The sequence below is a fragment of the Carassius carassius genome, chromosome 14 (assembly GCF_963082965.1).
Source record: "Carassius carassius chromosome 14, fCarCar2.1, whole genome shotgun sequence".
Taxonomy (NCBI): domain Eukaryota; kingdom Metazoa; phylum Chordata; class Actinopteri; order Cypriniformes; family Cyprinidae; genus Carassius; species Carassius carassius.
Window position 1 is genome coordinate 23,220,685 of NC_081768.1, and position 14,285 is coordinate 23,234,969.

At 38.1% G+C, this 14,285-nt stretch overlaps 1 protein-coding gene across 2 annotated transcripts in view; it reads left to right on the top strand.

Annotated features, from left to right (window-relative positions):
- Positions 1–14,285, top strand: part of thada (THADA armadillo repeat containing) — a 103,528-nt gene that overhangs the window by 32,267 nt on the left and 56,976 nt on the right. For both annotated transcript variants that reach the window (XM_059566713.1, XM_059566712.1), the window contains exons 27-28: positions 2,807–2,896; positions 8,356–8,487. In XM_059566713.1, the coding sequence (XP_059422696.1) occupies positions 2,807–2,896; positions 8,356–8,487 (222 nt within the window). The remainder of the gene's footprint in view (positions 1–2,806; positions 2,897–8,355; positions 8,488–14,285) is intronic.

A 14,285-nucleotide genomic window follows, 5' to 3' on the forward strand; every position in this document is an offset into this window, starting at 1 on the left:
CTCAATATTTTTGTGGAAATACGTTTTCAGGATTGTTTGAAAAGAGACTAGAGTTTATTTTCACATAATTAAAATGTGAATCATGCACCACTTTTTTTGTGTGTGTGTACCTAAAACAATAAAGTTGTATAATCTTTAATTTGTTTATCAAACACACATTTGTTTATCAAATCTGAGTTTTAGTAGCTGTGCTCTTCTGAGTTCATTAATGTAAGTGGGGTTTGTTTGTGTTTCTTGGGTTGGATTGCTTTTCAAACATGTTTAATATTTCAGTTTTAGTTTTTATGTTTTGCACAACTATAAAAAATGAATTTATCTGCTTCTTGCCATTAAAACAATAATTACAGTCAACACAAAGCACTCAGAGTAATGTTTTCGTTGGTCTATTTGGACTAGATCAAAGGAGTCGAATCAGAGTTTGAAAAACGAATGATACACATCTTAGTTAAACACTGAAACGAAACAAAACAAAAGTCTTTAAACCATTGTATAAAACATATTTTGACAAAGTAATGACTTCAGTTGCACTCAAGTTTATAAACAAGTCCAGCATCTGATACCATCTTCTCGCATAGGTAATTTTGTTTGGACTGTTTAAACACACTTTTTTTTTCTCTCTTTTATTTTTGCAGTAACTTGTTTGACTGTTTTCCTACGCAAAGAAGATTGTTTGTTAGTTTGTGTTTGCTTGTGCTTATCAGAATATGATCTGAGAGTTTACTTGGACCTGAGACTTTTATTGGATGACCTCCGTCATCTAGTGAACAATACAGAGAAAATGTTTGTTTCCTGTTCTCATGATCTGAATGTTATTTACGTTACACAAACAAATAAGCTGAAGAATTACTGTAGTGTGTTTGTGTGTGGTCTGTATTTGTGGTTATGATGGCCCTATGCAACACACTCAAGCACATTACACGTAATATGCAAATTTATACACTTATTTGTGAATGTAAGTTATGACAATGGAGTGGTTAAAGATGGTGTAAGCTCGACAGGCTGCATTTATGGACATCTTGGAAGTGTTTTGCCTGGAAGACTCTAATCCATACTGAAGGTATGTAGGGTTGTGTTGAGCTTAGCTGTGACCACATCTGCCCACGTCAGAGCTTGTGTGTGTGTGTTGCTAGCATGCAGCATGTGGCCAGTCTGCAGATGTAGCTGACCCACCTTGTTACCATGACAGCGCCCTGGCCTAAGTTCAGACCAGACTGTGTGCATTAGTGGTTGAAACAGGATGTGGTGTGTTTATGTATGTGTGTATTTTACATAGCTGAAGTCACAACATGTGTGTTTGAAACATTGGCACTGGAGCTAAAGTTAGCCCTGTATGGGCTGTTTCAGTTAGACATGAAGAGAGAAAATGTTTTATTAGACGGTCTATCTTAAACACAGAGGCTTAGCTAAATAAAGATATCTTTATGTGTGTCACACACACACACTTTCACTGTCTGTCTTTAACACGTATGCGTTTGTCTCGAGTGAAATTCCCAGGGTTATTCCAGCCGCACTGCTTTCTAAGGAATAAACAAGCAGGGCCTGTGAGCCGCGTGTCCCTGCAGCGCTCCATCAGAGGCTGCACTAATGAGAGCTTTATAGAGCTGTAAAGAGCGCAGACTTTAGGAAGTGGTTTACAAACCAGACCTTTAAAGGTTGCAGTCTCTTTCTCTCCTCTCCTCTCCTTGTGTGTGTCTCTTAGGCTCTGTTCCAGAATCTAGTGAGCTGTCTACGTAGGCAGCATGTTCCTGACACAAAGGATGTTCCAAAAGGAAATACCTTCTTTTGGCAGAATTGCACGTATCCATAGCAGAGGAAATGATCCCATAATGCACTGTGATGTGAAGTTACGCTTACATTAGTTTTTTGTTGTAATATAAAGCCTGATATGCAATAGGTCAGAAAATTCACATGTTTGACTGAAATCTCAATGTATTTATTTTTGATAACTATATTTATACCAGGCATTGTTATAACACACCTCTGCATGACTTGAACATCTTTTATCTTTTCACTTGTTTTTTATTTGCACAAATGTTTTACTTTTCTACAGTTCAGGGATGGTTCTGAATGTGCTGTGAGTCTACTGTTGCTTTAGTAGGCAATGCAACATTGATTAAAAGATAAACCGCACATCCTTGTTTCACTGTTGTTGTTGACATTGTGGTTAGGCACACAGTTTGCTTCTTGCCTTCAGTTTAACGTAATTAACAACAGGTCAAAGAGGGCAAGCTTTCAGCTGAACTGCACACATGCATTTTAAACATTTTCATCATGCTCTTGCTCCATCTATGCAAAAAGAAAAAAAGCATATTTTGGGAGGAGCAGCTTTTTCTAGCATATTTAATTCAACTTCTCTGGTAGTTATAATGATATGACCTTTTTCAGGGTGGCCAGAATTACACTTTTAAATCAATCAGAGCTACAATTAAATATGAGGATGCATATTTATGAAGATGCATATTAACACGCTTATAGCATGCAGATTTCTGCCCTGTATTATTCATGTTATAGTCAACCTTTCAGACTGAAGCTGCCATTTGGGTATAATAACAGAACTTTGTTTTCAGCTACAAAAAAGAAAAGAAAAATACAGAGCTGTTAAACCACATAAACGTAGAATAGGCTGTCTAGTCTGCAAAATACTGTTAAAACAAAAAGTCTCACTTATGATACTTATCAGCCAAACAGAAAAACTGCTTACCAACTGATGTCAGATTAATGTCATTCATTCCTCATTTCTTGTCTGATCTAATCTGCAATCCTACACACACTTTAACCTTCATTTCTCTCACTTTTCTCTTAACAGAATGACCGGCCGAGAGTTTTTCACTCGTTTTCCTGACCTCTATCCCTTCCTCCTCAGTCAGCTACAGGAAGCTGCTGACTCTGTGAACAGGTGAGAATTTCCCAACAAAAGGCCCCCTATAACATCACAGGACCCCGAAATGTGTATGCGATTTGCATCGGATGTTGTTAAAGAGCTGAACGATCCCAGCGTTCGCTAAACGGACCCAGTTCTTCTTCTCACCCTTCTTTAATTTCTCCGAGGCCCTTATTCAAGATCGTTTAAGTGCCCCATCAAGCCTCTTTAGACCAATTAAGCATTTTGACCACATTGATGGACAGATTCCTAGCTGAGATGGCTCAGATAAGTAAACCGCGTGTGGGAGTTTCGGCCATGTTGGCTCTAGACCTCGCTCTTCGGCGGCTGCAAAAACATGTTAAGTCTCTTATCTCCCTCAAATAATTTCTCCACAGACTGATGCGCCGCTCTTCCAAATAGCACTTACGTTGTGCAAGAGGCCCTTGAGCCAATATTATCTTAATATGTATCAAATTATTTTAATGCGTTTTCAGTCTGCCGTACTCTCCTTTTAGCCTAGAGTGGTCTGACTCTTTCCCACGGCCTATTCTTTGCATCCCGCTTGCCAAGCTAGGCTCTGCAACACTCGTATTTTATACCGCCTATAAATTATTTAGCATATAAATAAGGGTAGAAAGAAGTGCGAAGACGTTTCCACCACCCACCTTTACCAAATATGAAAAGACCATCATGGGGTGTCTGGGGGGGTTGTCATTTAGCGTGATTGAGAAGTTTTTCCTATTGAAGTTCAATCCAGAATGCTTCTTTTATCTGGAAAGTATATGTTTCTTTTATCTGGAAAGTAGACTGTAAAAAGCGTGTGGGAATGCTGGAATATGGTTCATCGCCCTCCTCGCAATTTGTAAACCGGTTTGCGATAGGAAGATTTCACGAGCACGGATGAAATCGTGATGAATGATTTGCCTCAGCTTGATGGGTTTATAACAATTTTAAACGTTTAACATGGGAAATGAGTGCTGAGAGGGTTTGGTTGGACATGCACCAGAGATGAAATGAGATGAAAAGACCGGGGCAAGTGGAGCCAAGACTGAAACTCACTCTGCTAATCTCACATTCTCTTCCAGGCTTATCACCTCTTCACCCTCGCTGAACTTTTTCGCTCATTTTAACGTCTTTTTCCATTCCTCTGGTTCATCATATTTCATTGGTTCGTTCTCGCACTCCCCTTCCAGCCTTTTATTGAATGTGCATGATGTTTAACACTTCAGTCTCCCTGGGCTTGGTGATGATCTCAAGTTCTTGGCTGTCCCACACTGTGCCTGACTGAAATCAGACTCTAAATGCATTATCCGAGCCCTGATTAGCAAAATAGCATTTCCTGCACTCTGGCCCGGGGTCTACGGGCTCCTGGGACCCCTTGGTGGTGGGGAGTTTGGCCATGTTTGATGTAATAATGACAAGCATATCCACAGCTGGCAGCTGTGCCGTGGAAAGCTCATGGCCTGCAGAGAACAGAACAGATTTTGGCCCATTCACAGTAATAGAAAGATATGAGTAATTTACATTTGTGTGTTTTTCTCTCCATTTTTTTTTTCATGTGTTTGCTCTGGCTAAAGTCTTGAGTTTCCACTGGACTGTCAGAGAAACATGTGCAGAAATGTAGTAAAAGAGAAAGGAAGTGAAGGGTCATTGGTTTAGTAATGGTGACCATGTGTACATGTGCTCATCTTGTCATTGTAACTGTTAGTTGCTGTATGTGTTTGGAATGGCTGGTTGCTAATTCTGAAACATCAGCTACAATATACAGGTAAGATACATTATGTATGTTAGTAAGTGCAGTTAGTAAATGTTAGTTTAATAATTCGAAAAGTTACACTTGGGTAAGTTGTTTAGGTTAGCACTGTTGTATGCAAGTACAACCCGAATTCCGGAAAAGTTGGGACGTTTTTTAAATTTTAATAAAATGAAAACTAAAGGAATTTCAAATCACATGAGCCAATATTTTATTCACAATAGAACATAGATAACATAGCAAATGTTTAAACTGAGAAATTTTACACTTTTATCCACTTAATTAGCTCATTTAAAATTTAATGCCTGCTACAGGTCTCAAAAAAGTTGGCACGGGGGCAACAAATGGCTAAAAAAGCAAGCAGTTTTGAAAAGATTCAGCTGGGAGAACATCTAGTGATTAATTAAGTTAATTGATATCAGGTCTGTAACATGATTAGCTATAAAAGCTTTGTCTTAGAGAAGCAGAGTCTCGCAGAAGTAAAGATGGGCAGAGGCTCTCCAATCTGTGAAAGACTGTGTAAAAAAAAATGTGGAAAACTTTAAAAACAATGTTCCTCAATGTCAAATTGCAAAGGCTTTGCAAATCTCATCATCTACAGTGCATAACATCATCAAAAGATTCAGAGAAACTGGAGAAATCTCTGTGCGCAAGGGACAAGGCCGGAGACCTTTATTGGATGCCCGTGGTCTTCGGGCTCTCAGACGACACTGCATCACTCATCGGCATGATTGTGTCAATGACATTACTAAATGGGCCCAGGAATACTTTCAGAAACCACTGTCGGTAAACACAATCCGCCGTGCCATCAGCAGATGCCAACTAAAGCTCTATCATGCAAAAAGGAAGCCATATGTGAACATGGTCCAGAAGCGCCGTCGTGTCCTGTGGGCCAAGGCTCATTTAAAATGGACTATTTCAAAGTGGAATAGTGTTTTATGGTCAGACGAGTCCAAATTTGACATTCTTGTTGGAAATCACGGACGCCGTGTCCTCCGGGCTAAAGAGGAGGGAGACCTTCCAGCATGTTATCAGCGTTCAGTTCAAAAGCCAGCATCTCTGATGGTATGGGGGTGCATAAGTGCATACGGTATGGGCAGCTTGCATGTTTTGGAAGGCTCTGTGAATGCTGAAAGGTATATAAAGGTTTTAGAGCAACATATGCTTCCCTCCAAACAACGTCTATTTCAGGGAAGGCCTTGTTTATTTCAGCAGGACAATGCAAAACCACACACTGCAGCTATAACAACAGCATGGCTTCGTCGTAGAAGAGTCCGGGTGCTAACCTGGCCTGCCTGCAGTCCAGATCTTTCACCTATAGAGAACATTTGGCGCATCATTAAACGAATAATACGTCAAAGACGACCACGAACTCTTCAGCAGCTGGAAATCTATATAAGGCAAGAATGGGACCAAATTCCAACAGCAAAACTCCAGCAACTCATAGCCTCAATGCCCAGACGTCTTCAAACTGTTTTGAAAAGAAAAGGAGATGCTACACCATGGTAAACATGCCCCGTCCCAACTATTTTGAGACCTGTAGCAGAAATCAAAATTGAAATGAGCTCATTTTGTGCATAAAATTGTAAACTTTCTCAGTTTAAACATTTGCTATGTTATCTATGTTCTATTGTGAATAAAATATTGGCTCATGTGATTTGAAAGTCTATTAGTTTTCATTTTATTAAAATTTAAAAAACGTCCCAGCTTTTCCGGAATTCGGGTTGTAAATGATGGACTTTTAAAGTTATAAAATCACATATAGATGAGTTAGATTAGTTCAGTAAGTATCTTATATTTGTGTATGGAGAGAGCCATTTTAAGCAATACTAGTTCAATAAGTTGAAGAAGTTATGAAGTCATATATTGGTAAATTAGGTTAATTAAGTTATTTATATATGTTAGTATGTGAATAAAGTTATTTTAGTTAAATTAGACCGATGAAGTCAAACAGGGTTGTTCAGGTAGTTACATTAGTAAGTGGAGGAAGCTGTGCTAGTAAATTAAGTTCATCTTTAAAGTCACATAGAGGTAAATTAGGTTAATTCTATTAGTTATGTATATTAGTATATTAGTGATGGAAGTTAAGCAAATTAAGTTAGACAGATGAAGTAGTCCTACTGGTTAGTTAGGTTAGTGGATTGAAGCTATGATAGTAAAATAAGATAATTTTTAAAGACTCGTACAGATAAGTTAGGTTAATTGTATTAGTAAGTGATGGAAGTTACGCAAATTAAGTTAGACAAATGATAAAGTTACACAGGTTAGTTCACTTAGGTTTGTAAGAGGATTAAGCTATGCTAGTTAAATAAGTAAGAGAAGTTATAAAGTCACATACAGGTAAGTTAGTTGGGTTAAGGCTGGTTCACACGGCAGGATAATTAGGCCGATTTTAGCCCCGATTGACACCTTCCGACAATCTTAAGGATGCTCCGATTATCGTAAAATAATCTGATCAGATATTCCTGCCGTGTGTGGTGTGTTAAGACTGCTCTCCTCTGATCGGAAGGACGTTGGGACCGCTCCGATCTCAAATCGGGGATATCCAACATGTTGGATTTATTTGGCCTGATTTCTTCTCGTGTGTGGTGTCCCCCGAGGACAAACGATCACGCAGCCTGTGGACTGTGGCGTGTAGCCAATCAGAAAGCGAGGTGACGAGGCGGCGAGGAAGTACCAGGAAACAAAATCAAAACAGCCGGCGGCATGGCGCACCAGAAAGTCCGGTGGACGTCGGAGATGGAGGACTTTGTCTCCGCTTCTTTGACAATCACCTTTTCTTTTTTTTCTTATGTTTTTTTTTCGGTTACAAACAAAGGACAAACTATGGCCACTGCATCCTCTTCGTCCGCCATGATTGTTTACTCTGAAGTCACGTTAGATCTCGAGGGATTTTGCGAGATTTCCCGTCTGACCTGGGAATGCTCGGGAGTCAAATCGGTTCGTGTGTGATGTGTTGATTTTGCCGTGTGGCTGCACACCACACACTGTATGACCAACACTGTTAGACCCGTGATTTTTTATCGCCGTGTGTGGGGTCTCTCAGGTTTGGAAAATCGGCCGACAATTTTAAAATTGGCCCATGTGAACCAGGCATTAGTTAATTTTGTTATACAGTATATGTAGTAAGTGATAAATGTTATCCCAGTTTAGTAATTAGAGAAGATATGAAAACACATCTAGATAAGTTAGTTAAGGTTAGTTACATTAGTATGTAGAGGAAGTTATGTTAGCTAAATGTGTTATACAAGCTAAGTAAGTTAAGAAGTTATGTAGTCACATACATATGGCTGATTTCTATTAGTTATGTGTGTTAGTAAGAGAAGGAAGCTATGGTAGATAAGTAATTAGAGAAGTTATGAACACATGTAGGTACTGTAAGCCAGGCTAGTTCAGTTAGTTTCTTACATTAGTAAGTAAAGGAAGTTATTCTAGTTGGAGTTGGAGACATTTAAGAAGCCACATACAGGTAAGTTAGTTAGGTTAGTTCAGTTAGTAATGTACAATAGCTTAGTGAGTGAATTAAGCTTTGCTAGTTTAAGCAAGTTATTTTCTGTTAGCAAAACCAATCTTTATTTGTGTTAGCCATGGTAGTAGCTTAAGTTTTGATAATTTAGTAGTTCACCTTGGTTACATTATTACATAAGCCAAGGAAGTTAACTTGTTAGTTAAGGTAGTTACATAAGTCAAGTATTTTAGTTGAGTAAATGTTATGTATTTCCCTTTCTCTCTCTTTCAGTGATTCAGGGCAGGTGAAGCTGCACCCCAGTCTTTTCTTGTTGCTGTTGGTTTTGGGTCGTCTCTACCCGTCTCCTATGGATGGTTCATCATCTCCTCTGGGATTAGCTCCCTTTATGCCCTTAATCATCAGGTAGGTTAAGACATTTAAATCACCCTTAAGCAATTCTGACCCAAAGATGAGCTGCCCTAAATGTTTTAGCTCCAAAATCATTTTGATTTGATTCAGCTGACTTTCTCAGCCGCTAGTCTCACAGGCCACTGTGTGTTTTCTTATCCGTCAACTCTACTCAGCTCTACTCAACAGCTACTGTTGCTGTTCCCATTTACACATTTTTTTCATTGTTTAGACAGTGGAGAAAAAATATTTTTTGGAACACATTCTACAAGTACCTGTAGAGGCATCCAAACATAGAGTGAAGGATATGTCACGGTTGTGATCCCATAGCTAGGAGTAATCCTTTCCACTCCTGTTTGTGTGTCACAGAACACTGTGTTCCTCCAGCCGGGGAGCAATAGATCTGTTCGGATGAAAGAAACAATAGCAGGATGGTGTTTGTTTTGGATCAAAATAAGGGTGGAGAGGTCTTGCTCCCACTGCTGCTTCTGATAACAGCTCCTGACTTTGCATGCTGGCTGACACCATTTGAAATCTCATTGTATGTTGAATACTTTTTGCAATTTCATCAGTTTTCAGGTAAAGCTATAAAGTAACATGAAGGCTCTGTTGCGAAACCTTGTGAGCTGCCATCATAGGCACGTTCCTCAGCCTAAAGGGTTTTCTAAAAAGTTGGCCTATGCACTCTAAAAATGACAAAGAAAACCAAACGCAAGATAAAAAATCCACTGGTTTACTGAAAAAACTTTAGTGTTTTTAGTGGCCTCTTTTTGCGTTTGATTGTCTGGATTTTATTATTTAATATTTTTTATCTACACAACTCATTTCAGACTTTTTTGGAGGTGCAATGAGTTTTTGGTTACTTTTAAGAAAAAATAAAAATAAATAAGTTTGTTCCTCTCATTTTCCTTCCAAGATGGCCAACGAGTCAAAAAGATTGTAGTTTATAAACAGTTACAATTCCTTCAGTAACAAGATTTGTTTATTAAATAGTTCCTTGTCAATCATAAAAATATCCCTTGTACCTAATTTGTGTGTATTTAAGAAAATTTTAGTATTTTGCTGTTAGCTTAGCAACATGCTAATGCAATACTCTTTAAAACGATTGCAATTCAAGTCCCATGGGTTACTACCTATGTAGTGTGTTCCAGTTAGGCACCTGCCTGTGTAGATCGTAGACGCCAAGGCTACTGGATAATTTATTTTAATTTTTTAATAAGAGCATGACCTTCTATGTAGCCTAGGTCCATTCTGAATTGAAAAAATAACAAGTATGCTATATAAATGGGTCGTTCATAAATGTTCATGCATGAGTACATTGACTTGTGGTCGCCCATGTTTACAAATCAACACCTGTTTAATATTAATAACGGCTTAGTGGAGTTGTTGTTACCCTAATTAACACGCAAAGTGTTTACCATATCATAACACAGAGGTTTCTTTCAGTGCTTCCTGTCAACAATGTTGACCATCAAGTGTAAAAATTATTATCCTCGCCATCTGCTGTTTAGATTGATGTGAGGGTATAGTTGTTTTAAGCTTAGTCTTGATTTGAACTGTTATGAAGAAGAACATCTCGTGGAAGAGAACTTCTGCTGAAACTGATGGTCCAGATAGTGACCCACTTCTGATCAGAACGGTGAGCTCAGCAAGTTAGATAACAGTCACATGATCATGTTTGGGCTTCTGCAATAACTTTCTTTAGCCGTCTTTTTATTTTAGCATGGAGTGTGTTCATTTATTTGTTTGTTTGTTTTTAGTTCCTTGATAAGGAATCAAAATAATAAGTGCAATTAATTGACATGAATGATGTATATATGGATGGATATATGCTTAAAAAATAGGTTTTATTATTCATTCGGAAGAGGCTCTTGTTTTTTATTTATCTTTACTTATATTTTATGAAGATTTTTAAGCCACTGAGTATCAATAAACAAAAGCAAATCCTAAATGTGTGGTTTCTTATAATTTAAAAAAAGAAATAAAATTAATGGCATATTCAAAAAAAAAAGGTAATAACATTTTAATTGTAATTTATGTTTTGCTTAGTTTTCAAAGTAAAATACATTTTACAAATCTTGAATGGTTTATTCATAGATATCGTTAATTAATTAATTACTTTTTTTGTTGTTTGTTGGGGGTCAGGGTCAAAAAATCTATTTAGAAAAAATAATAGGGCTGGGATAAACGATTATTTTTTAAACGATTAATCTAGCGATTATTTTTTCGATGCATCGATTAATCTAACGATTAATTTTTCCGGACCGTTTCGATTTTGATTATCTCCCCATTAATTGACTACTAACAATTTATACATGTTGATTTACATATCTGAAAACATGAATTCCTTAACATTGCAATATATGTTTACTGCTCTTAAAATTGCAAAATAAAAGACTGACTAAGAATGCATTACTTTGCACTTGTATAGAGATAGCATTCAATAAAACCTTGAAGCCTTGAAAACACATAGCTTACTGAAACAAGCTTACTGAACACATAGGGCCTAGCTTACTGAAAAAAAGAGAGAGAGAGCCCTTTGAGAGAGAGAGAGAGAGAGAGAGAGAGAGAGAGAGAGAGAGAGAGAGAGAGAGAGAGAGAGAGAGAGAGAGAGAGAGAGAGAGAGAGAGAGAGAGAGAGAGAGAGAGAGAGAGAGAGAGAGAGAGAGAGAGAGAGAGAGAGAGAGAGAGAGAGAGAGAGAGAGAGAGAGAGAGAGATTTATCGTGTTTAATGATTTTGGTTAATATGCACAAGGGAGAGAGAGAGCAAGAAGCGCTCTGTTGTTTGAAGACTGTGAGTGCGCGCGCAGCCGGGGCTCTCTCTCGTACGCGCCCTGTCACTGTCACTCACCGATCAAATAAGGCTTTGACAGCAGCCAAAAAAAAAAGATCAATGCAGAAAAACCCCTGGATTGGTTATATAACGTTGGACAGAATGTTGATCCGGCCATCGCGTATATTCAGCGCACATAAGGAAAACGTTTTTTAGAGAAATAAAAACAGGTCGACGAATCGATGCGCATATTTTGCGTCTACGTATTTTTTGCGTCGACGTCATCGATGACCTCGACGCGTTGTCCCAGCCCTAAAAAATAATTATTATTTTTTTTTCTGCATGCTGATTACATGGGTTAACCACATGGCCTTGAATACATTTTTTTCAAAAATGATATTTAACTTCTGTATCAGTTTTTATAATGATAAAAGATTTAGCTAAACAGTTTACAGGTTTTTTTTTTTTTTTTCAAGAATTGACCAATTCTAATAAGATTTTATGATATCAGGACACTTGCAACACCCAGATATTTATGACCTTATGGCTTTAACACTGTTATACATATATTTAATTGCATTTTGAAAGCCCTGGATCATTGTTTGGGTGTCAGGGCCTGTATAATATCATAATTGTGTTATGAACCCATGTGTGTGCTACAGACATCTGGAGTGGAGCAGAGGTGTGTAGGGGCTGGAGAAAGGGTTCAAGGCCTCGGGTCTGGAACACTGATAACACAGAACAGAGAGAAACAGATCAAGCTCACGACTCTCATGCACTCTTGAGTGATCAGTGCCACCATAAAAAAAATTAAAACACATGGCCACATATCAGCAAATATCTCAGCCCTTCTGACTCAAACGCAAGACCGTCTGATCATCCTCCCCCTCTTCAGTTAAACCATGTCACATTATGGATGGATTTTCCTAATAGTCAAGGAATGACAGGAGAGTCAGACCTCCGGATTAATAGAAGGATCCAAGTCAATAGAGTTCAGCCTTTCTCAGTTCAGGGACGCAAGGCTTAAGAGATTGGAGGATTGGGGTCTGCCTGCTTCTTGTCAGTGGAGGTATGTAGGCCCCCATTCACAAATGAAGCCCACATGTAGAAGATGTTAAATATAGCTTGGTTTTGGCTTCCACGGCCCGCTCCTCTCCTTTAGGCATGTATTTGTGAGCGTCTGGGTGTCCGGTGTTGATCCGGCCTCTCTTTACAACAACACAAGATTTCAGCAAAGCATTCGAGGAATCTGAGTTGGTAATTATTGTGCTGGTTGACATACGAGACAACCCATGATTAGTTACCTGAGCAGACTGTGATTTCATTCCACAATCAGTGTTGAATTCTTCTTGTGGAGTTGTTTTCATTAGATTAGGCCCACAGTGTTGCCTTCGCAGTTATAAATCCTAGAGATCTGATCTATTTGCTGGTAACACTGTGAATTTGTATTGTGTGCCTAAGCCTTCAAAGCCTCGTCTTCGTGTCAGAGTAGATCTGTTAAGCTCCACTCTGAAATATTTGAGAAATAAGGCTTTGTTGGGATTTACCACAACAAGCTCTTTTGTTATACAGACTCTTAAGAAAACATGGGTGCATTTGAATTCGCCCGAATCTTGCACTCGTGAAAATTCATTTGTTAATATTATCACACACTAAACAAACATGGGTTTACACTATGTGCATAAGAGCCGTGACAGGAAACCCTGATGATTTCCCACCAGAAATATTTTTCAGAAAAATATTGTACAAAGGAGGCGTTACATTGATTCTCCTCATGCGCTTTCTGGAGCGTGTGATGGAACTGTATGTACTCTTTCTCATTTCATTTCTCCAGTGCACATCAAGAGCCAGACGATCTCGAATAAACAAGATGTGTTATGGTGCCCTCGCCAGGTGCTGTCCAACACAGTCTCGGCCTGTTGTTTTCGAGCCATACTAAGATTAGGTTTGTTTGGTGCTTGCAGACTGTCGAGTCATACTTGGGGAAACTGTACCACCGTGCCTAATAAGAGCCAGATGGTCTTTGAGCCATAATGGCGTGTCGAGACTGAGAAAGCTCCTTGGAGATGACTCGCCTCAGACTGCTGCGTTTCTAAAATTACACCCTTCCAAATTGTCATTTCCTCTCAAAAGACTTTTAATGGGACAAATTAGCACTGATAGTTAAAATATGAGGCCAGAAAGGGGGAATAGTACAGACTTCAGCAGTCATTAGATCTAAATATGCGTTTCTGCCGATGTTTATGCATTAACTTGATTTACATTAAAGGAGTAGTTCATCAAATCTGTATGACCTTTCTTCCGTGAAACAATAATCTTGCACTCGTCACAGAGTCTGTGCAAATTTAAGACCATAAAAACAGTCTCAAATATGTTTACAAATGTCTGTATTATGATTTTAAGAGATCTTAAATTTGCAGTCAGAAAAGCAATGATCGCAATACGGACAAATTTGATTATTACTATTAAAATGCAATGATTTAAATTAATACATTCAAGCGTTGCATGTTAAAAGTCAAAACCATTGTCGCAATTATTACATTTCTTATTACTTTGCTTTACTACTTCCAGAGACAACAACAAAGACTTTTTCAAAATAAGAGTCCTAGTGTTGTGTTTCAGACTTGCTTGTAATTCCCACATTATGCATATAATATAATTTTTTTTCCTTGATATTATTTGTATTTTTGCTACACAATAACATTATTTAATATTTAATATATAAATATTTAACTGGTGTTTGCATTTTTATTGTATCAGTTTTTTTTTTTTATAAGAGATTTTATGCATGTATAGTTCCAGTTTCACATGGAAAATATTGTAAACGTTATATACAACTTGTACAGTATATTCGAAGTCTTTTGAAGTCTCATAAGTCCTGTAAATCGTGACATCCACCAGATCTTCTTGGCATTTCAAGAGTTAGAAGTATGTAATGTCTGATTCCTGAACAAATCATCCTTTGATTTGTAACACAAAACTTGATTAATTTAGATGATTCATTCTCAAACTTTATTGATCCAGTTTAAAATTTTCCCATG